The following is a 21983-nucleotide window of genomic DNA, read 5'->3' on the forward strand; positions in this document are numbered from 1 at the left end:
GATCTATGGTTTCATGTGGCACAGACCAAGTTCGCAGGAGAGCCATCTCAGAATCAACAACGTAGGTGTATCTCAATGCAAGCTGCAGTTTTTTGACAGGGGAAGGAAGAGTGGCATATACGCTATGGATTCAGCTGTAAGTTTCGTTCTTCAGTTTAAAACCAGTTAGAACTAGTTCAGCTTTTCAAAACCAGACTGTAAATTAATCAGCAATTAACCAAGAACCACATTCCTCTCTGCTGTCTGCTCAAAATGTAGGACTTGGAACAAGCTATCATTCCCCTGACCAAAGAGATACTGATTTGGAGAATGAAATCAAGGAAACAGCCAAAAGCGGAAGAGATGCCAGAATCAACAACACTTTATTACAGCCATAGACCAGCATAGTCAGAATCAGCGACTTCCGATTAGCCACACATATACTGGCTACATGTGTGGTTTTTTTTAAAGGTATTGTTATTGATATTTTTTTTTACACAAAATACAATAAAAATCAGACTAGTCTACAGAACAAGAATAAAAAACCAACAAACAGGAACATGTACAGAGGAGGGCAAGCGTATGGAAACCAAGTCCTATGACGAATGGTTGAGGGATATCTTTAGCTTGGAAAAGCGGAGAGAGAGAGGAGATAGAATAGCCATCTAAAAATGGCTTACCACTGTGTGGTAAGAATTCATTCTACACCACCTTGTTTGTTACCCAAGTGAAGAGCAACCACCTCTTGAATAAACCATAGAACCAAGGAAACTATTTTTCACCTCCACCATCTGGATTTAGGGACCCAGCGTTTATTATAGCTATTGCAATAGGACAGAGCTCACTCAACTCAATGTGCCAGTTGAGAAGGTCTGCCCCAAGGCACTTCAGAATGAAAGGAGAGGGTGCACCTCCACAGGCACATACCTGCACATGTGGTGGGAGTGCCCCAAAATCCAACTATTCTGGGCAACCATACAAGAAATAAGTAAAATAACCAAACAAGTATTAGAAATCACCCCAGAATTGGCCCTACTAAACATCTTCCAAGACAACAATGCCCACTTACACTACAAAGAACTCATAACCCACCTACTCTCAGCAGCCAGAAACATCGTAACCAGACACTGGAGAGACCTGTCAGGAGTAAGCATGGACCAATGGTACCAAATAGTATGGGAAACAGCCTTACTAGAAAAAATTGCCAATAAACTGAAACTGACATGGAGACAAATAGAAGACGACGCCTTCACCCCGGTATGGCTCCCCTTTATCACATACACAGCCCAACAAGACAACGACAAAAATCCACCAACAGCAAACAAATCAATATGGCTAACCTGATCCAAAACACCCGCCCACCCCACTCATACATGGAAACAAAGATCACCACAGCCAACCACAACCAACCAACCAACCACACCCTAGGCCAACCCCAACCTCTCTCACCACCAAAGGAACATAAGTGAACAGCAAAGAACCTGCACAAGCTACGCTGACACCAAACCCTACATATAGCAAGTAAAATAGAAACATCACCACCCCACCCCACCCCCACTCACCTTTCTCCCCTCCACCTCTTACCCCCATTCTTCCTAATGTCTCAACAAATGAAACTGATTTGTAAAAATGTTACATGGGTGGAAAAATATGAGAGAGAGAATTGCAAACACTTTTGTAAATCAATAAAATCTTTAATAAAAATAAAATAAAGCAATCTTAAACATAAAACATCTCCTTTACATGTGTCAAGAAAGGTCACAGGTCATTGGACAGAAAACACGCATGGCTCCAACCTGGTATCTTCACCCCTGCAATCACCTTGGAGTGGCCCCAATGTGCCCAGGCCATTTGACCATTTCTGGTACTGGATGTCCCTCGTTGCCCTGGCAACCAAGCCTATGATCAGTCTTTATTGACATTTCTCAATCTATCAGGAAGCTTCCAAGGATTTATTCCCCGGTGCTAACTCATAACTGACATAGGAAAACATCCTGTCATTTGTGCCACTTTCTGGGTCAGATAAGGAGAGATGGAATGTAGCGTAAAAGGGGGGAGATTCACAAATGCACAACACACACAAATGCAAGCCTAATACATTCTAAAAGGTTAAATGCAATTCAAGTGAAACACTGAAATATTATTAAAACAATAAAAATATACACTTGGGGTCACTAATTCTTACATCATTCCCCCCTGTGATCATAACCTTTTCAAGGATTATGACCACACTTTATCAAAGTTATCAATCTACCGATAGGCCTTAGGTACAAAACAACACACTTTTACAAGAACTGAATACCACAACATAGCAATATAAAACACAGAATGACTGAGAGGAAAACTAATAACTCTCCTTTCAAGGCTTCCTTGATCTAACTAATCTGAGGAGATCAACCTTTCAAGAACCTTGGGCAAGTATTATCCCTTGCTTTAAACATGATAGTCTATGTTTTGTACACAGTAGGAAGGTCTATTAATAAAGAAACATGAATTTTCTTGTTTCAGCTTTATTTTATTCCCAGTGTCAAATTAGTCTTCTGGACCCAATATCTTTGCTATTCCACAACAATTCCCCTTTAATGAATCCCTGTTGAGGGCTTTCATCAATCATCAGCAATCTCCCGATTTGGCACACGTCCTGAGAGAAATTATATTCAACATTGCCATCGATTGTGACAGGTTTCATCCCATAGCACATGAAGCAAACCTGTTTTCTCCTACTCTGGAGTAGAGGACCCGCACCAATGGATGCAAGTTGCAAGAATTTAAGTCGCAAGTTGTAAGCATTTTATTTTCAATTTATATTATTGTGCTCCAGCGTAATTGCACCCCAGATTTAAGTATATTTGCATATTGAGGGGGGCTATTGGGTGGTTGTTTTTATTCTTATTATGTATTTTGTGGTTTTATATCTTGATTTTACTCTGAGAACTGCCCTGAGACCCCAGGGTATAGGGCGGTATATAAATTAAACTAGTAATAATAAGAAGAAAAGAGATGCAGACTAAACATCAGGAAGAATCTTCTGCAGGTAAAAGCTCTTTCAAAGTGGAACCGGCTGCCTCAGAAGGTGGTGGTTTCTCTCTCTTGGTGGGTTTTAAGCAGAGGGTGAAGATTGCTGCATTGTGGAGGCATGGACTAGATGACCTGCAGAGTCCCTGCTCTGATACAATTATATGACTCTGTGATTCCCCCCGCCATGAGCTATTTCATAGAGAGTGAGATTGGAGCTATGTCTGAAGCTCTTTTCACATTCCAAGCACTGCTATGGTTTCTCCACCGTATGGATTCTTTGATGGGAAGTGAGACTCCTCTTGGAATTGAAGCGGTTTCCACATTCCAAGCATATAAATGGTTTATCCCCAGTGTGAATTCTTTGGTGGGAAGTAAGGCTATCCTTCCGACTAAAGCTTTTTCCACATGCCAAGCACTGGTATGGTTTCTCCCCTGTATGAATTCTTTGATGGATTATGAGACTGGTCCTCTGACTGAAGCTCTTTCCACATTCAACACACAGATATGGTTTCTCCCCTTTATGAATTCTTTGATGGGACATGAGACTTTTCTTCCAACGAAAGCTCTTTCCACATTCTATGCACAGATATAATTTCTCCCCACTGTGAGTTATCTGATGGGAAGTGAGAGAGGTCATATTAATGAAGTTCTTCTCACATTTTGTGCACTGATACTGTTTCTCCCCTGTATGGATTCTTTGATGGTACATGAGACTGGCGCTCTGAGGGAAGCTTTTTCCACATTCCAAGCATTGATATGGTTTCTCCCCTGTATGAATTCTTTCATGACAACTGAGAACATTCTTTCGACTGAAGCTCTTTCCACATTCCAAGCACTGATATGGCTTCTTCCCTGTGTGAATTATTTGATGGGAAGTGAGACTATCCTTCCGACCGAAACTCTTTCCGCATTCCATGCACTGATATGGTTTCTCCCTGCTGTGAGTTATTTGATGGGAAGCCAGAGCAGCCCTTTGACGGAAGCTCTTTCCACACTCCAAGCACTCATATGGTTTCTCACCAGTATGGATTCTTTGGTGGACTGTGAGGGTGATGCTATGACTGAAGCTCTTTCCACATTCAAAGCACGGATATAGTTTCTTCCCCGTATGTATTATTTCATGGGAAGTGAGACTTTTCTTCCAGGCAAAGCTCTTTCCACATTCCGTGCACAGATATGGTTTCTCCCCTGTATGAATTCTTTGATGGGAAGTGAGATTGGCCTTCTGACTGAAGCTCTTTCCACATTCCAAGCAGGAATATGGTTTCTCCCCGCTGTGATTTATTTCATTGGAAGAGAGGTTGGATTTTTGACAGAAGTTCTTTTCACATTCTGAATACTGATAGAGTTTCTTCCCCAAGATATTTATTAGATGGGGAGTGGAGTGGGAGCTCTGACTGAAATTCCCATGTCCCTGATATTTAAATGGCTTCTCCTCCATGTGCATTTTGTCATGCTCTCCCTTATTCTTCTTTTCCAGTTCATCGCCACCTGCAACAAAGAGAGAAACTGATTAGAACTTCAAGAGGAAATGCAGGTCTTAAATATTGGAACAACCAGCTTCCTGTTTCTTGCTGAGGGAAATGGCTGCCTCTCATGAGATCGGACCACGGATCGTGCCAGAAATTCAGGGATAATATGAGGGTAATTAGTCCTGCTGACCCCTCCAGGGTGGGGGGGGGGCTGTCTCACCCACAGATTTCCATTATCAGCCACCTGCAGCAAGATGTGGGGGCTGGGACACTGGGCGCTAAGCCTGGCATGAAACTGGGCACTCTCCAGAACCACTCCCACGAGCAGGGGATACCTGTTTTCTACAAATTAATAAGATTCTGACTAACAACAGGCATGTTCTGGATGGAAGGAGATAAAAGAAACAATCTGCCAAACTATACATTCGCTGGACACCAAGTTCAAAGAGACTCTTCTTTTGGCATTTAGATTAATGAGGTGAGCGGCTGCCATTCTTTTGTTTTCGTTATATTTGCTACTCCATGATTTGGCAAAGCTCACCAAGAAAGAAAAAGTTAATTACCTAAAGGAAACGCAGGAGGTGTAAAAACTAATTGGATACATACTTGTAAAGTTATTGGTGGAGAGCCCTAATTTGATCTGGCAAAATAAGATCAGAAACGAAAGTGGCTCAGGCTGAGGAGGGGAACAAAAAAATGGCGACAGTTGTTGCACAGCAAGGAAAGAAACCTCTGAGGATGTTGGCAATACTTTTTGGATTATAAAAGGGGGTACTTCATATACAAATATATTTGTTTAGCTTATTTTCGTATATGGTTTGAAGAGAGTCTGATTGTGATTTATGGATTCCTGCCAGTTTTCCTAGGGCCTGGGAAAGCTTTCATATAACTTACTGACTGAGAAGTACATCCTAGACTACAGCAATTATTGGAGACATATCTTTGAAATACCAGCTCATTAAGAGAAATCAAAGAGAAGAAGTCATCGTTGTTTTTGAACCTTGGATGGATGCCCAGAATCGGGGCAAGAAATGGCAGATTGAAGGAGGACTGTGTTACAAATTAATCTGACAAAGAATGATATGGATCATATCGAATAAAACCTGCATACTTATAGATATAAGGACTTGTCCAACAAGATGGTTCAGTGACTGACTGAGAAGATGAGGATGGTTAACAACAGAATTATGATTAGAATTTGGATTAGAACAAGGAAGAAAGCAGAGGAACAATTATAGACATTATCTCTTGAAATCCAGGCCTTGGGGAGTCCCAATTTTGAAATTATTTAAATTTGGAATATATAATTGGCAATATTGTTTGTGATTTGTTTTGATTTGATTTGATCTGTTAATCATTGGAAGATTTGTATTTAAAATGAATAAAAAATATTTTTCAAAAGAATTAAATATTGGAACAACAAGGATCCAAAAGCCAGAATCTCCTCTTTAATGGATTTTGTTGAGCCCAGCCATGAAATCTGTGCCATCTCCAATGTCTGTCGTCTCTTTGGACTACCAAAAATGCACACAAGCAAAAACAAATAAGATGACAGAAGTTACTTCAAGTTCCCTAAAAACTTTGAAGCCTACATTTTAAAATTCCTGGGCAGATCAGTGCAGCCTGATTGTGGTTTAAAATGGCAAAATTGGAGAAAGAATATTCACTGACAAAACCGCAGATAGCCCTCCAATCTAGGTGAGCTGTGGGGTGTTAAAATATCAGATGCTGCAGCCAGCACTGTAGAGCACCATAAAAATATATTTCTAAGCAGATAATATGATCCAACAGGGAGCCTTACCGAGAGAGTCCATGATCCCATGATTCTCCTCCATGACTTCCTTATGCAGAGCTCTCTGGTCAGGATCCAGCAACGCCCATTCCTCGTCTGTGAAATGAACAGCTACATCTTCAAAGCACACTGGACCCTAATATAAAAAGGGGAAAGTCTTCTTCTTAGAAAACATTATCTACTACACATTGCTTTGTAGTTTTCTGCCTGTTAATTGCTGTGTTCTTTTAATGGGATTGTTTCGTTGCACATTTTAATTATGGATGCCTCTTTTACATGTCTTTCATTGTGTCTTAATAATAGGTATTAATCTATGTGTAAATGGGTGGAGCTCCACATGGCGTTCCTCAAATCAGTCTGCGCAAGCGTCCCTGTTTCCCAGATGGAAGGATCCCTTTTCCTCTCCCCGTCTGATGTTCTGGAGGGGAAACCTCCCCAATGCCCTAAGACCAACTTCAAGGGGGTGCAGGGGGTCACAGGAGGGGAAGGAGGGAGAAAGTGCAACTGATGGGGCTCATTTGGTGAATCCTGGCCACTATTATTTTTATGGTTAGAAGCCTATTTTAATATTAAATGGGAAATCAATGAATAAAACTACAATTACAGATAAATAATACCAGCAATATTCATAAGGCCAGTTAAGGTGAGATGGTTGTTTATTAACCTTCTAGAATTGCATTTTAAGCCTTTGTTAAGGACAGGCATGACAGAAACCAAGATGAGGAGAGGGATTCATCCTGGCCCAGAGGCCCCCTGGCTGCCCCATCTCTCAGCCTCCTTCCCCACAATGCTCCTTCCTCCTACCTGAATTCTTTCCACAGCCACTGCTTCCCCTCCACCAGGAAAAGATGAATGAGGAGCTCTTGCCATCGTCCTTCTGTCAGCTGCAGAACAAAAAGGTAAGTGGGAAGTCTTAGTGCCTGCTTCTCAGAGGTTTAAGCAGCACTGAATACAGAAGAGCCTTTCTAAAAGCCTCACCTGCTGAGTGAATGTTGATGTTTGTACCCATTTCATATGTTAGTTGTGCAAAAATACATCTCCCCTCCTTTGGGCTCTTGGCCCCAAATGATTAAAAGAACCTACAGAATAGTTCCAAAACGAACAGAATGTGAGCAAACAGAGAAAAAGCTCCTTCCTCCTTACCCGGTGGCCTCTCTCTGGCGTCCAACGGAGTCTTCTCTGCCTCAGGGGAATCCAGGCTCCTTTCTGTAAACAGATCCGTTCCCTGAAAGAGAAACAAGGATTCAAAACAGAGAATGGGAAGAAGGATTGGAAAAGGAATGGCTGAGGGGAAATAGGGGTATCTAATACCATTCACTTTCCAAAAATAGATGGGCCATTATTAGAAAATTAGGGGGTACTCTCCCTCCAGTTCAGACCCCCTTAGGATTATCCAGAGGAAAGTCTCTCTCACCTGCTGCTCTGCCTGCTTCCTCTCCTCTGCCTGACTCAGGAGGAATCCTTCGGCCAGGGCCACTGCCTGGGAACTGGTCTCTGCTCCACATTCCCTCACCCAGCTCTCCATCTCTGGTGGAAGGACAGCCAGGAACTGCTCCAAGACCACCAGGTCCAGCATCTGAGCTTTTGTGTGCCTTTCTGGCTTCAGCCACTGATGGTCAAAGTGGCAGAATTGACCACAAACCTCTCGGGGTCCGTCAGTCTCCTGGTAGCACAACTGCCTGAACTGCTGGCTCTGCACATCTGAGCGGAGAATGTCCTCCTCACCCAGGATCTTCTGCATGGAGCTTTCCCAGAATCCCCAACTGCTCCCAGTTTGTTTGGCATGGCCTCTTCCTCCTTCTGGGCCAGCTGATTCTTGCTCATCCATTTGGGCTCTCAGCAATCCCCCAAGAGATCAGAAGGAAGCCCTTGGTCTTCTGCCCAGTTCCGTCTGTCCTAAGCAGAGGTAAATCCTGCAAAGCAAATACATATGAAATTGATACACGGTCAGGAGAAAAAAGAGGGTCCCTGACCAAGCATGGGTGAGTTTTGCTGGGAACTAGGGATACAGTGGTGCCTCGCAAGACGAAAATAATCCGTTCCGCGAGTCTCTTCGTCTAGCGGTTTTTTCGTCTTGCGAAGCAACCCTATTAGCGGCTTAGCAGCGGATTAGCGCTATTAGCGGTTTAGCGGCTATTAAAGGCTTAGCGGCTAAAAGGCTATTAGCGGCTTAGCGGCTTAGAAAAAGGGGGGGGGGAGAGAAAAATATCGCAAGACTCGCAAGACGTTTTCGTCTTGCGAAGCAAGCCCATAGGGAAATTTGTTTTGCGAAGCGCATCGAAAAACGGAAAACCCTTTCGTCTAGCGGGTTTTTCGTCTTGCGAGGCATTCGTCTTGCGGGGCACCACTGTAGACTACACTGCAGCCCAAACTCTGACCTTTCTTTACAGAAAGAAGACAGAGAAGATGGAAAAGCAGCCAGCATCTTGTCCTCCTGAAAGTTACTATGCAAAATGTGCAGGAAACGGAAACGGAATTTCTGTCAGATGGATCAGCTTAGTTGCTCCTGACTTTCAGCGTTTTCAGTCAATAAATGAAGACAGAACTGTGAATGACAAGTGAGGTTGTACCAAGTGTAATTCCAGCAATTGCAATTCAGAAGCATCCCTATCTCCAACTGAGGAGGACAAAGCAGAGCCATCCTGGCTAAACGCTTCTAAAAAGCTTTAAAGAGCTCCTCCTGCTTTTAAAGCCCTCTAGCTTGGTGGCCTCTTGTGGGAGGGAGTTCCATAGGTTTAACTCTGCACTGCATGAAAAAACGCTTTCTTTTTTCTGCCCTTTGTTGCAGGAATTTATGTATAGGTTGGGAGGGGGGGTTGCCCCTCCAGCAGATATCGTACACATGCAGGCCACTACCAAAATCAGCACAATCGCTTTTGTGACTTTTGTGATTTGTCCCCACAAAACATTTCATCACAGTTTCTTCCTATCTATTCAAAGGGCCTCTGCTGTATGATACCAAATGTAACAATTCACTGATAAATGTACCTATGTACTGGCTCACTGGGAAAACTTCAGAAATTCATATAGACATGTGAGCTCAGCTCCTCAGCAGCCCCTCTGCCTGAGTGATAATCCCTGGCATCCTGAGACCTGAGTGCCAGACAGGTAGCCATTCCAGAAATAACAAACCCAGATGAAGACAAAAGGGTGTGATTAACTTGGCTGGGAAACAGGGAAATGTAAAGATCTCTGTTGTTCCACTTGATGGGTGTTTGTTGGAGGGCAAGGGGAACCATGGGGCAGGGTCCAGGATGCTCAGATTACTGCCACCAGACCTCCCCTTTCATGATGTAACCGTGATGTATTAGTGATGTAGTTTGAAGGGGGTGTAACATGGGGATTAGCAGCTAATAAAAGTTTGGGTTCTCTTTTGTTCGGGGCTTCCATCTTGTTTCACCTGGTGGCAGGTGGGAGTCCTGTCGCAGCTATCTTCAATAAAGACCAAGCCTACTGGCTGCTGTTTTGCTCTGGTATTCCTGGCTGGTGTCCTTGTTTTTTTGTCCAAGGGAGCCCTCAGATTTCTCTGTTAACACCTCCATCTTCCAACAGCCCTTATTTATTTTCTGCTGTTAAGAGGAAAATATTCCGGGGCAAGAGACTACTCAATAGCCCAGCTCATCGAGATGCAAGTCCCCTGCAGGTCCATGCAGTCAGTAAAGGAAGGAGGTTCCAGCCAAGTAATTTGGAGCAAAACAGTCGTCAGTAGACCATGATCTTTATTGTTGCGCAACAGGTCTCCACAGGAGTAAGAAACCTGAGCATGTGGTGACATCGACTTTTAAACCTTCCCTCTTTCCCCCAGAGTACACTTTGAGAGGCATCATTGATACATCATCATCATCATCATCATAATAATAATAATAATAATAATTTATTATTTATACCCCGCCCATCTGGCTGGGTTTCCCCAGCCACTCTGGGCGGCTTCCAAAAGAATATTAAAATACAATGATACATCAAACATTAAAAGCTTCCCTAAACAGGGCTGCCTTCAGATGTCTTCTAAAAGTCTGGTAGTTGTTGTCATCACTACATCACTAGCATGTCACAAATGGGGAGGGGTACATAAGGACGCGGGTGGCGCTGTGGTCTAAACCATGGAGCCTAGGGCTTGCTGATCAGAAGGTCGTGGTTCGAATCCCCGCGATGGGGTGAGCTCCCGTCGCTCTGTCCCTGCTCCTGCCCATCTAGCAGTTTGAAAGCACGTCAAAGTGCAAGTAGATAAATAGGTACCACTCCGGCGGGAAGGTAAAGGATGTTTTTGTGTGCTGCTCTGGTTCGCCAGAAGTGGCTCAGTCATGCTGGCCACATGACCCGGAAGCTGTCTGCGGACAAACACCAGCTCCCTCAGCCTATAGAGCGAGATGAGCGTGCAACCCCAGAGTCGTCCACGACTGGACCTAACGGTCAGGGGTACCTTTTCCTTTATACAAGGGTTACACAAGTTTAACATTAGGTCACTTTATCAGACATCTTTCCCAACACCTCTTAAGCACTGTAATAAAAAATGTTAAGGTCTTATATATATATAATAAATGTTCATAAATGTACCAACCAAGCGCATACATAGATATGTGGACCACATGTCTGGAGCAGCACAGAAAGACCGTCCTGAAACCATTTAGACTCCCAAACTGACCAAATGTTTTCTCTGCAGGAGGGAAGGGGTGAGGGAACCTTCCCATTGTCTCAGGAATTGGGAAATCACCATTTCAAAGAAATGGCCAGACTACCAGGAAAGGCGAAGACAGAAGTGCCTGGCATGCTCTGGTCCATGGGGTCACGAAGAGTCGGACAGGACTAAACGACTAAACAACAATACCAGGAAAGGCAATCAGATAAGGCATTATCAGATAACCTGATAGACAGGAAAAACAACAACATTCAAATTTCTGTTGTAGACCGCCTTTTCTGTGATGTAGGTATGGTGTTTGTGAGTGGTGCTCTTGGGTTACACCCCTTCTGTGATGTATGGAGGGGTGGTCTTGGACTCCAGGGCAGGGAATTTAAAATGTCTATATAAGGGCTGGCACACCTTGGTTCTGGGTCCTCCGCGTGAGAGGAGCCCCCTGTTGCAACAGCTTTAATAAAGATCAGGCTTACTAGCTGCTTCACTTCTCAATATTCTCTGGTTGGCCTCTGTTATTTTCTCCTACCAATAGAGGACTCTATATGGGCTCTTGGAGACCCCATAGGGGGAGAAGGGCAGATTTTGTTTACAACAGTCCCCACCACCGAAAGAACAATAAAACGCTTTCCATCTCCTTGCCCTCAGGACTTCTCTGGAGATGGGCTTTCAGGACACCCAACTTGCTGAACTGCCTCTGGATGTCTAGTGTTGCACTCCCTGGGTGGGGGGCCTTGTCTGTGCTCTCACGCTTGGGGGGTTATGGTGGGATGCCCTATTCCTGCTGTCTACGTGACTTCTGCTTCTTGGTCCATGGACGGAGGGGGAGCCCAAATTCACCTTTCTTTAAGGGTTAAAATGGCGTGGGGATGAGGAGAGTCGGTTAAAGTATGGATTTTCCTACGAATTTATAAAGCTAGGTATCTTCCCTGACCTGTCAAGTCGAAAGGATACATTCAGGCATAAATGTGAGATTAATTTGCACGCCTTTTTTCCTGATCCAAAGAACTACACACACACACTCCGTGGCAAACAGAGTTGGGTTCCAAAGTAAGAACAGAGTTGCAGACTTCTTGCAAACTCGCCCCCACCCTGGCTTTCGTTTTTGAGGAAGGGGGAGAAACCTCTGCTCCCCGATTTTTTTGGGGGGGCTCCATGCATCTGAACAGGCACCCTCCCCCTGTAGCCCTGGGACCCCCCTTCTCCCCAATGTACCCGAAGGGGGAAAAGAGAGGAGACTCACCAGATCCCAGGAGACGCCGCAGAGGCAGCGCTTGCGCCGGAGGAAGACAAAATATGCACATTCCTCCCCTGGCAGCAGGGGACTCTGCTCTGGAAAACCTGCCTTTCTTCCTTCCCCCTTGAGTAATCCGGCTCAGCTCCTTTTGACCCTTGCAAAGGCGAGCGGAGCAAGCTCACCCCTCGCCCCGTCCCTCTGGAAAGCAGGAGCCCCGGAGGAGCCCCGGGCATCGCGCACAGCCGGAGGAGGGGCTTCATTTGCGGGGGGGGGGACCCTCCTGGCTGGGCTCTGAGCTGCCCCCTCCCTTGGCCACGAACGGGAGGAGCAGCAGCTGGCAGGGGAAAGGCTCTGCAAGAAGCAGGAGGAGGGGTCATCCCAGTGGGTCAACCGATAGTGGGGCTTTCATGCACCTTCGTGTATTTCCCCTTGTAGTGCCCTGGAGCTCAAGACCACCCCCACAAACATCATGCCTACATCACAGAAAAGGTGGTCTACAACAAAAATTTGAATGTTGTTGTTTTTCCTGTCTGCCAGGTTATCTGATAATGCCTTATCTGATTGCCTTTCCTGGTTGTCTGCCCATTCCTTTGAAATGGCGATTACTAAATTCCTGTAACAAGAAAGGTTTTTTCCACTTCCTCCCTCCTTGCAGAGAAAACATTTGGTCAGCTTGGGAGTTAAAATGGTTTCAGGACTGTCTTCCTGTGCTGCTTCAGACATGTAGGTTATATATTTAAACCGCAGGGTAGGGCAGGGAATTTACAATGTCTATTTAAGGGCAGTCACACCTTTGTTCTGGGTCCTCCGTGTGAGGGGAGCACCCTGTTGCAACAGCTTCAATAAAGATCAAGCTTACTAGCTGCTTTGCTTCTCAATATTCTCTGGTTGGCCTCTGTTATTTTCTCCTACTGATACAGAACCTAAAAAAGGACTCTATATGGGCTCTTGAATACCCCATAAGGGAAGAAGTGCAGATTTTTGTTTTCACTGGCCCCAAAGGTCGGCCGCGCCAGTGTAAGGATTTCTTATTGTGCAACAGAAATCTCTCCCCCTCTCCTCTCCCTCCCCCCAAATCTGCTCTGGGAGCCCCCCAACCTTTGAGAGCAGATGTGGGAGATACACAAGGCGCACTGGGAGGAAGGAGAGTGAGGCGGGGACGCCTCCTTGCACTAGTGCAAATCTTTTTGCTGGCACACTCATTTAGTCAAATTACCACCCACTAGCTTTATTTGAGACGTCACATCACCCTTTCTGCAGATAACTTATTGGTTTTAATACACAGCAAGAAAGACAACAGCCGAGGGCCTCTGAAAAGCAGGAAAAGCATGAAAGCACCACTATCAGCACAATCCCAGTGAGGGTTGACCCACTAGGCCAGCAAGACAAGGTCAACATTTCCCATCAAAGAAGAGCTGGAAACACTTCCCTTGTCCTGCCCTCACTGACCTCCATCCAAGTGCCTCTGGGGTTCATGGCTGGGCTCTTCTGGCCTGAAGTGCCCCTGAAGTTTGATCTGCTCTCGGTCTGAGAGGGACTTGGCTGTGATGGAAGGGGGCTTCCCCTCTCCCTTTCCAGCAGACGACTATTTCTAAACTCCCCCCAGTTTCCCCATGCAGGAAGAGCCCTCACTCCTACCTTCAGCCGTCTCCGCCACCAGGGTGGCAGTTTGCACATTTATTTTGCCTTCTTTGGTTTTGTTATTGTATAACGTTTATGTGGTGGACGTGGTACGAGAGAGTGGGTAGGGAATATTAAGAATAGTAAGCTTTTCCCATAGAGTTCATTGTTTTTTTCTGCCTATAGCCTTCCTCTTTAGCTATTTCACACGCTAATCGCTTTATACGTGTTCCTCTTCGCTTTGATTCTCTCCTATCACACAAACATTCCTTTTGATGCTCTGCTTTCCCCATTCTCACACGTTTTCTTTCTGAGTTTATAAACGGTCGCCATTTGTATGCTGTGATTTCAATACACATCTCAAATCCACTTTGCTTGTGATCTTGGTTCTCCTGCTCCTTTCTGGTTCCACACGCCTTGACTTCCAGGATCAAACCCAGAAGTGAGTCTTGAAGAACATAAGGGCTGGGAACACCCCCTCCCTGGAATGGTGGAGACACGGCCAGTTCCTATGCAGCGCAAGGGGCCAGGGGCCCAACTTGGTTGAAGGCATGTTTTTACTTGAACCGACCCTTTGCTCAGGGCCAGCAGCACGGGAATATTACTCTGTTTTTAACAAAGCTCAAGAACATTGGAGCCCACTTCCTGGGCGGGGGGTGGACTCTACTTCCCTGGAGGTTTTTAAGCAGAGGTTGGAAAACACACAGAAAAGCTCAAGATACATGTTGATCTACCCACACGTAGTTGTTATCCCTGAGAAACGTAGAAAATAATAGGATATATTTATCTGAAAGTCTTCAAACTTACACGACCCTTTAAAAATTAGCTGATGAAGGTGAATACATTGAAACAAGGCCCTGTCCTGGTTTCTGATCCATAATTGACTTCTGCTCTATGATTGAAACTGAGTCTCCATCTGCAAGCTGATAAATTATAAGGATCAACATTATTGTCGAGTGAGAAAGAGAAAATCTTTGTAACGAATTATTGTTATACATATCTTTATTAGTTTGAGTTTGTAATCTCTGTTAGAATCTGTAATCTCTACTTGAGTTTGTAATCCTTGTCAGAATACATACTTTAGAATGGATTAGTTTTTGTTACAACTGACTATTGACTTGTGAGTAGGGACCACTCCCACTATTGAAACTTACATCGGCCTGAGTTCTTGGTGTGCTTTTTTCTTAGCTGAGATTCCTGCATTGCAGGGGTTGGACTGGATGACCCTTGGGGTCCCTTCCTGAGGAGACTGGTGAGGTTTTGCAGCCAGAAGTCAGAGGCTCTTCCACACCAAAGGAAGGCATTGTCTATCCTCGCAAGGACATGCATAGGAATAGATCGATGCTCTCCAGCAGAGCTTTTGTTTCATTGTTATTTAAATAGCAGAGAGGATAATCCCCTCCTCCTCTTCCCCTCTCCCATTCCAGGGTTCTAGCAAGGGGCTTGCTGCTTCTTGCAAAGCCTTTTCCCTGTTCCTGGCCAAGGGAGGAAGCAGCTCAGGACCCACCCCGCCCAGGAGGGTCCCCCCAAAATAAAGCCTCTCCTCCGGGGCGCGCCTGGACTCCTGCTTCGGAGAAAGGAGGGAGGCGGGAGGTCGGTGCGCTCGGCTGAGCTGGAGTCCCGGAGAGACCCCGAATCAGGGCGGGAGGAGGGCAGAGCAAAAGCCCCTTCCTGCAAAGGGAGCCCGGCTTTCGTCTCTCTCTGCAAGTGCTGCCTTGGTGAGTCTCCTCTCTCTTCCCGCTTTGGGTTCAGTGGGGAGAAGGGGGTCCCAGGACTGCAGGGGAGGGTGCACTGGGGGGCTGTTCAGATCGTGCATGGGGGGACCCCCAAGTCAATGAGACATTGCACATACCTTTGTAAACCAAGAAATCTTTAATGTATATCAAGAGATATAGTGAGAGGGAGAGCAGCTCTTAGGCCTCCAGGGCTGGGACCCGCAATCCGGCCTAGTGTTCAAATTAAACCCAGTAAGAATGATTCGCTTGCCAATAACAGTTCTGATTCATTCCTTGGCTGAAAATACTGAAAGAAAGGAGCAGCTAGGCAGATTCATCATCCTGCCTGGACATTTTGCATGGCAACTTTCCTTCTATGAGGACTGGAGGCTTACTTCTCCTTCCTTTTGTTTGCTCGTATCTTGAAGAAGGCTCAGAGGCGGGGCTGTGATGAATTCCAGCCCTGCTTCTTAGCAAGACTCATCCACGCTTGCTCAGAGAACTTTGTTCTTCCTGTGGCCATGTATCTCTTTACTAACAGAACAATGTATTTGCTTTGTAGGATTTGCAGACGCCTCTGCTTAGGACCAAGGGCTTCCTTCTGATCTCTTGGAGGCTTCCTGAGAGCCCAGATGGACGAGCAAGAATCAGCTGGCCCTGAAGCAGGAAGAGGCCATGCCATCAACACTGGGAGCAGTGAAGGATTCTGGGAAAGCTCCATGCAGAAGATCCTGGGTGAGGAGGACATTCTCCGCTCAGATGTGCAGAGCCAGCAGTTCAGGCAGTTGTGCCACCAGGAGACTGAAGGACCCCGAGAGGATTGTGGTCGATTCTACCACTTTGACCATCAGTGGCTGAAGCCAGAAAGGCACACGAAAGCTGAGATGCTGGACCTGGTGGTCTTGGAGCAGTTCCTGGCTGTCCTTCCGCCAGAGATGGAGAGCTGGGTGAGGGAATGTGGAGCGGAGACCAGTTCCCAGGCGGTGGCCCTGGCCGAAGGATTCCTCCTGAGTCAGGCAGAGGAGAGGAAGCAGGCAGAGCAGCAGGTGAGAGAGACTTTCCTCTGGATATTCCCAAGGGGCTCCAAACAGGAGAGAGAGTATCTCCAAAATGCTCTCCTAATGGTCCATCCTTTTTTGGGGGGGGGAGCATCCTAGGAATGATATCTGATACCCCAAAAATATTCCTCTGTCATTCCTTTTGTAATCCTGCTCGCCATTCTCTGTTTTGAATCATTGTTCTATCAGGGAAAGGATCTGTTTGCAGAAAGGAGCCTGGATTCCTGTGAGGCAGAGAGGACTCCGTTGGACGCCAGAGAGAGGACACTGGGTAAGGAGGAAGGAGCTTTTTCTCTGTTTGGTCACATTCTGTGGATTTGGAAACTAATCAGTGGGTTCCTTTGCTCTTTGGGGGGGAAGACATTTGGGGCCAAGAGCCCAGAAAGGGAGAGATGTCTTTTTGCAGAACTAAATTATGGGGACAAACACCGCAATGCATTCCACAGGGGAGACGTTTTCTGAGGCCCATCTTAAGTGAGAGAGGCACCGTTTCTCCTCTCAGAGAAGCATGAACTCATGACTTCCGACTTACCTTTGTTTCTTACAGGTGACACAGTGACACTGGCAAGATCTTCTCATGGTGGTGAAGGAGAAGCAGGGGCTGTGGAACCAGACCAGGTAGGAAGAAGGAGCCTTGTGGGGAAAGAGGGGAAGCCAGGCTGCCTTTCGGCCTGAATAACGGTCTCTCCTCCTCCCTTGGGCTTTTGCCAAAGCTGCTGTCAAGAAGGGCTGAAACTGCCATTCTGAGAATAATGCACAGCAGCCTCACCTCACCTCGCCTTCTGAATAGCGCTAGCATTATTTATCAATCACTAGATTTTATTCTAATTGTTGAATGCTGATATGGGCTTTGAAGCCATCAAGAAACCATACAAAACCGTTGTCAGGATTCAGCTAAGCGGCTCCATCCGTTGCGCAATGGCTTCCCCACTTTCCTCCCAGGAACCCCTTGAAGTTGGCTTTAGGGCATCAGGAAAGTGTCTCCTCCGCCCAGAACAGTGCACAGGAGAGTAGAGGCAGAGAGGAATCCTTGTGCAGATGGAATGGTTTGAAGACCACCATGTGGAGTTCCACCTGTTCACACCTAGATTAAGACCCATCGTTAAAAGGCAATGAAGAATTCCATTAAGACCTTAAAAGAAGCATCCATAACTCAACTGTGCAGCTAAACAATCCCATTAAAACAACACGATAATTAATAGGCAGGAAACAAGAGAGCAATAGGAATGTAGACTTGGAGAGTTGGAAGGGATCCCAAGGGTCCAACCTTCTGCAATGCAATAATTTCAACAAAATGAAATATAACATGACAGATGTCCATCCAAGCTCTGCTTAACAACCTCCAAGGAAGGACAACCTGTGATGATTATGAGTTACTCGTGCGTAAACTGGTGCCTCTCTAGGCTAATTTGCCTTGTTAAACCTTTCTGACTGCACAGCCCTTTCTCATCATGACTGTCTCAGTCACTAGCAGAATCCGTCAGTGGGCGTTTCTTGAATCTCTTCCAACATAAGAGTTGTTTGACACCCAATCTCCTCCGCCTCTCACTGCGCGGGAGCCTTCTGCGCAGGGTGGGCGTAGGTAGCGGAGGACCTGTCCCCTCCTCACTGAGTTCCAGTGAAGAGTCCGTGAGCCCTCTCTCCGATTTCCCCATCAGCTCACTTTTGTTCCTGGTGTTGCGCTTAAATGCTTCCCCCTCCACTGAGCTGCTTCTCCCCCTGCTGGGTCCTTCTCCAGCATCATCTAGGAGCCTCCCCTTCGCCTCCCGCTCTGATGTCAGTTCCCTGACATCCACCTCCCCCCCAGAATCCCCTCCACCCCTGGACCGACCTGTGGGACCAACTTCGTCCCCTTCGTCGGTCGAGGAGGCGGGGAAACCCCGGAAGGAACTGTCACCATCTTCTGTGGATTCGAAACCCGCTTCCCAATCGCTCTTCCACCTATCAACGGGGTGGTCTTCCCCGTCTGACGCTTCTTCCTCCGAAACCTCTCCTCCCTCCTCCTCGGAGTCAGAAAATCCCTCAAAAACCTCTTCCTCATCTGTGGTTCCAAATTGCTCCTCCCAGAATCTCTCCAGGGGTTTGGGTTTGTCTGGGAACCGGCGGTGGAATACCTCCACCAGATACCTGTCCTCGACGGCTTCCGTGGGAACCCACGTGTTTTCGGACCTGGGTTCCCCTTCCCACGCTACCAAATACTCCACCCGGCGCCCTTGCCACCTTGAGTCCAGTATTTCCGTGGCCCTGTGGTGGTGTTCCCTTTCTTCTACCTGCGGGTGTGTGGTGACTTCTCCCTCTTGCCCCTGGAATTCCCGCCCTTCCCTATGCGGTGAGAGCAGGGACCTATGGAAAACCGGGTGTATTTTCATGCTATCAGGCAACCTGAGCTTAAATGCCACGGGATTAACTTGCTGTGTTACCTCAAAAGGTCCCAGCCGTCTGGGCTGCAACTTCTTGCACCCCCCTTTGAAAGGTAGCCCTTGGGTGGACAACCACACCCGGTCCCCCACCCGTATGGTCTCCCCTTCCCTGCGGTGCTTGTCTGCCTGCCTCTTGTAAGTTTCCTTGGCCCGCTCCAAGTTCATCTTAAGTTGCTGGTGTAGGGCCTCCATTTCTTCCACAAACTGCTCTGCAGCGGGTACGCTCCAGCTTTCCTCCCCACTCCCCGGGAAGGCCCTAGGATGACACCCATGGTTGGCCATGAATGGGCTCATTCCCGTGGACACGTGTTCCACGTTGTTGTACGCGAATTCAGCCAGCGCTAGTTTTTCTACCCAATCGTTCTGCCTCTCGCTGACATAGCAGCGTAGGTATTGCTGGAGTATACTGTTCGCTCTTTCTGCTTGCCCGTTGGTCTCTGGGTGTCTCGCCGTCGAGAAACCCACCTCCACCTGCAGTAAGCTCATGAGCTTCCTCCAGAACCGGGAAGTAAATTGTTTTCCGCGGTCGGAGATAACCCTCAAGGGGGCGCCATGCAGCCGGAATATGTGCTCCACAAACAACCGGGCTGTTTCCTCTGCCGTTACAGCATATGAGCAAGCTATAAAATGGCACATTTTTGTCAGTAGGTCGACCACTACCATGACTGCTGTCTTTCCCCGGGACTTGGGCAAATCTGTCATAAAATCAATGGATACTACCTCCCAGGGTTTCCCCGGCGTGGGTAAGGGTTCCAGCAATCCTGTGGGGGCAGCCCGCTCCCCCTTTGCCCTTTGGCAGCGGTCGCACCCCCGTACATATTCCCGTACATCCTCCCTCACCCTGGGCCACCAGAACTGCCTGGTCACAAGCATCATGGTTTTGTGCTGTCCAAAGTGCCCTGCTGTGGGGTTGTCGTGGAGTTGTTTGAGTACCTTTCCCCTCAGGGTCTCCCCCGGTACGTACAGCGCTCCCCTATAGTACAGTACCCCTTCCTTCTCCTCAAACCCTTCTTGGGTCCCTCTTCCGTCTCGTAGTTCCCGGATTTTAGTTTGCGCGAACACGTCGTTTCTGGTCAGCCCGGCTAGTTCTCGTTTCCCCACCAAAGTTCCCCCACACACCCATCGGTCCTCGGGGATCACGTGTCGTTTCTCCGGCGGCCCCTCTCCTTCCAGGTACTCCGGTTTACGCGAGAGAGCGTCTGCTCTTACGTTTTCCTCTCCGGGCACGTAGCGGATTTCAAAGAAAAACTTGGAGAACTCCTGTGCCCATCGAATCTGTCTCTGGTTGAGTACTCGTGCGGTTCTCCAATACTCCAAGTTCTTGTGATCTGTGCAAACCTGGATCTGTTGTTGCGCTCCTATCAGTAGATGACGCCAACGACGAAAGGCCGCGTAGAATGCCAGCAGTTCGCGGTCATACACTGTATAGTTTTGCTCCGACTTGCTCAGTTTTCTTGAGAAAAAGGCACACGGTTTCCATTCCTGCTTGCTCTTCCCTGGCTGCAAAAGGACCGCCCCTACGGCTCTGTCGGACGCGTCGGTCTCTAGCCTCAGGGGTTTCTCCAGATCCACGTGCAGGAGTTGCTCTTCCGATGCGAACGCCTTCTTCAGTTTTTCGAAGGATTGCTGGGCCTCTTCTGTCCACACAAACTTCCTTTTGCTACTGAGACAATCCGTGATGGGCGCTGTCAAGTGGGCGAAGTTCTTGATGAACTTCCTGTAGAAGTTGCTGAACCCTAGGAACCTCTGTACGTCCTTCCGTGTTTTGGGAGCCTTCCACTCCAGCACTGCCTGCACCTTGCTTGGGTCCATCGCTAAGCCTTTGTCAGACAACTTGTACCCCAGAAACTCGACTTCTCTGGCGTGAAACTGACATTTTTCCAGCTTGACCCACAACTGGTGCTTCTGCAGTCGTTGTAACACTTCCCTGACGTCTCTAACATGTTGTTCCTCATTGTCCGGATAAATTAAGACGTCGTCCAAGAAGGCTACGCAGTTCTTGTACAGCAGAGACCCCAACACGTGGTGCATGAAAGCTTGAAAACAGGCGGAGCCCGACTGTAATCCAAAAGGCATAACTAAGTACTCAAAGGCACCTAGGGGTGTGAACATTGTGGTCTTCCATTCGTCCCCCTCCCTCATCCTGATCAAATTGTATGCGCCCCTGAGGTCCAGCTTGGTAAAAATTTTGCCTTTCCTCACTCGCGTTAAAATGTCGTCAATCCTGGGCATTGGGAAGGTCACGGGTTCTGACACCAAATTGACAGCTCTATAATCCACTACGAGCCTGGGTTTATTTGTGTCCTTTTTGTCCACAAAGAACACCGGACTGCCCCCTACTGCCTTTGATTCTCTTATGAAGCCTCTTTTCAGGTTCTTGTCAATAAATTCTCGCAACTCCTTCATCTCCCTGTCTGACATGGCGTACAGCTTACCCACTGGCAGCTGAGCCCCCGGAAGCAAGTTGATCTGGCAGTCAAAGGGCCTATGGGGTGGCAGTCTATCTGCCTCTTTCTCGCTGAAGACCTCCCGCAGATCTGCGTATTGTGTCGGCACCTCCCCTTTCCGCTCCACCGCCATCCCAGCCACCCTGGCCACGGTCATTCTTGGGGCTTCCCCCCCTAGACAGTGTTCCAGGCAGTAAGCTGACCCAAAGGTGACTGTCCTCTGATGCCACGCCACCACTGGATCATGTTGTGCTAGCCAGCTCATCCCTAATATTATTGGGGGTCCTGCTAGTGAGGCGACGTGAAAGGCGATGGTCTCCGAGTGCCTGGACACCCTCATTCTCATTGGCGGGGTCTGGTGTGTCACTTCCCCTCCTAGAAGCTCCCTGCCATCAATGGTGGTCACTTGCAAGGGAAAATCCAAAGGCAGTAAGTGGAGCTGGTGCTCTAATGCAAAGTCTTTGCTGAAGAAATTACATGAGCTGCCTGAATCCAGCATCCCTTTCACCTTGACTGGGTGCCCGTTCGGGAGTTCTAGCACCACTTCGATGGCTATTGCCGCCTTGGGGGGGTCTGGTTGGGGCACTTTTACTGG

At 47.3% G+C, this 21983-nt stretch overlaps 2 protein-coding genes across 11 annotated transcripts in view; one reads left to right on the top strand and one right to left on the bottom strand.

The window, feature by feature from the left end:
* The window catches only part of LOC308459773 (uncharacterized protein), a 68823-nt gene that overhangs the window by 31004 nt on the left and 15836 nt on the right, over nt 1–21983 (top strand). Inside the window, exons 3-4 of one of the 10 annotated variants that reach the window (XM_080975433.1) lie at nt 16079–16509; nt 16711–16792. The exons of 8 other annotated variants lie outside the window; for them this stretch is intronic. In XM_080975433.1, the coding sequence (XP_080831559.1) occupies nt 16079–16509; nt 16711–16792 (513 nt within the window). The remainder of the gene's footprint in view (nt 1–16078; nt 16510–16710; nt 16793–21983) is intronic. One more of the 10 variants, XM_080975443.1, reaches the window with a different exon arrangement.
* The window catches only part of LOC308459780 (uncharacterized protein), a 67372-nt gene continuing 47087 nt past the window's right edge, over nt 1699–21983 (bottom strand). Inside the window, exons 5-6 of the mRNA XM_080975458.1 lie at nt 6271–6397; nt 1699–4488 (exon numbers count right to left, since the gene is read on the bottom strand). Coding sequence (XP_080831584.1) covers nt 3248–4488; nt 6271–6397 — 1368 coding nt within the window. The 3' untranslated portion in view covers nt 1699–3247. The remainder of the gene's footprint in view (nt 4489–6270; nt 6398–21983) is intronic.

This window comes from Podarcis pityusensis, assembly GCF_964106645.2.
Source record: "Podarcis pityusensis genome assembly, chromosome: 12".
Lineage (NCBI taxonomy): Eukaryota > Metazoa > Chordata > Lepidosauria > Squamata > Lacertidae > Podarcis > Podarcis pityusensis.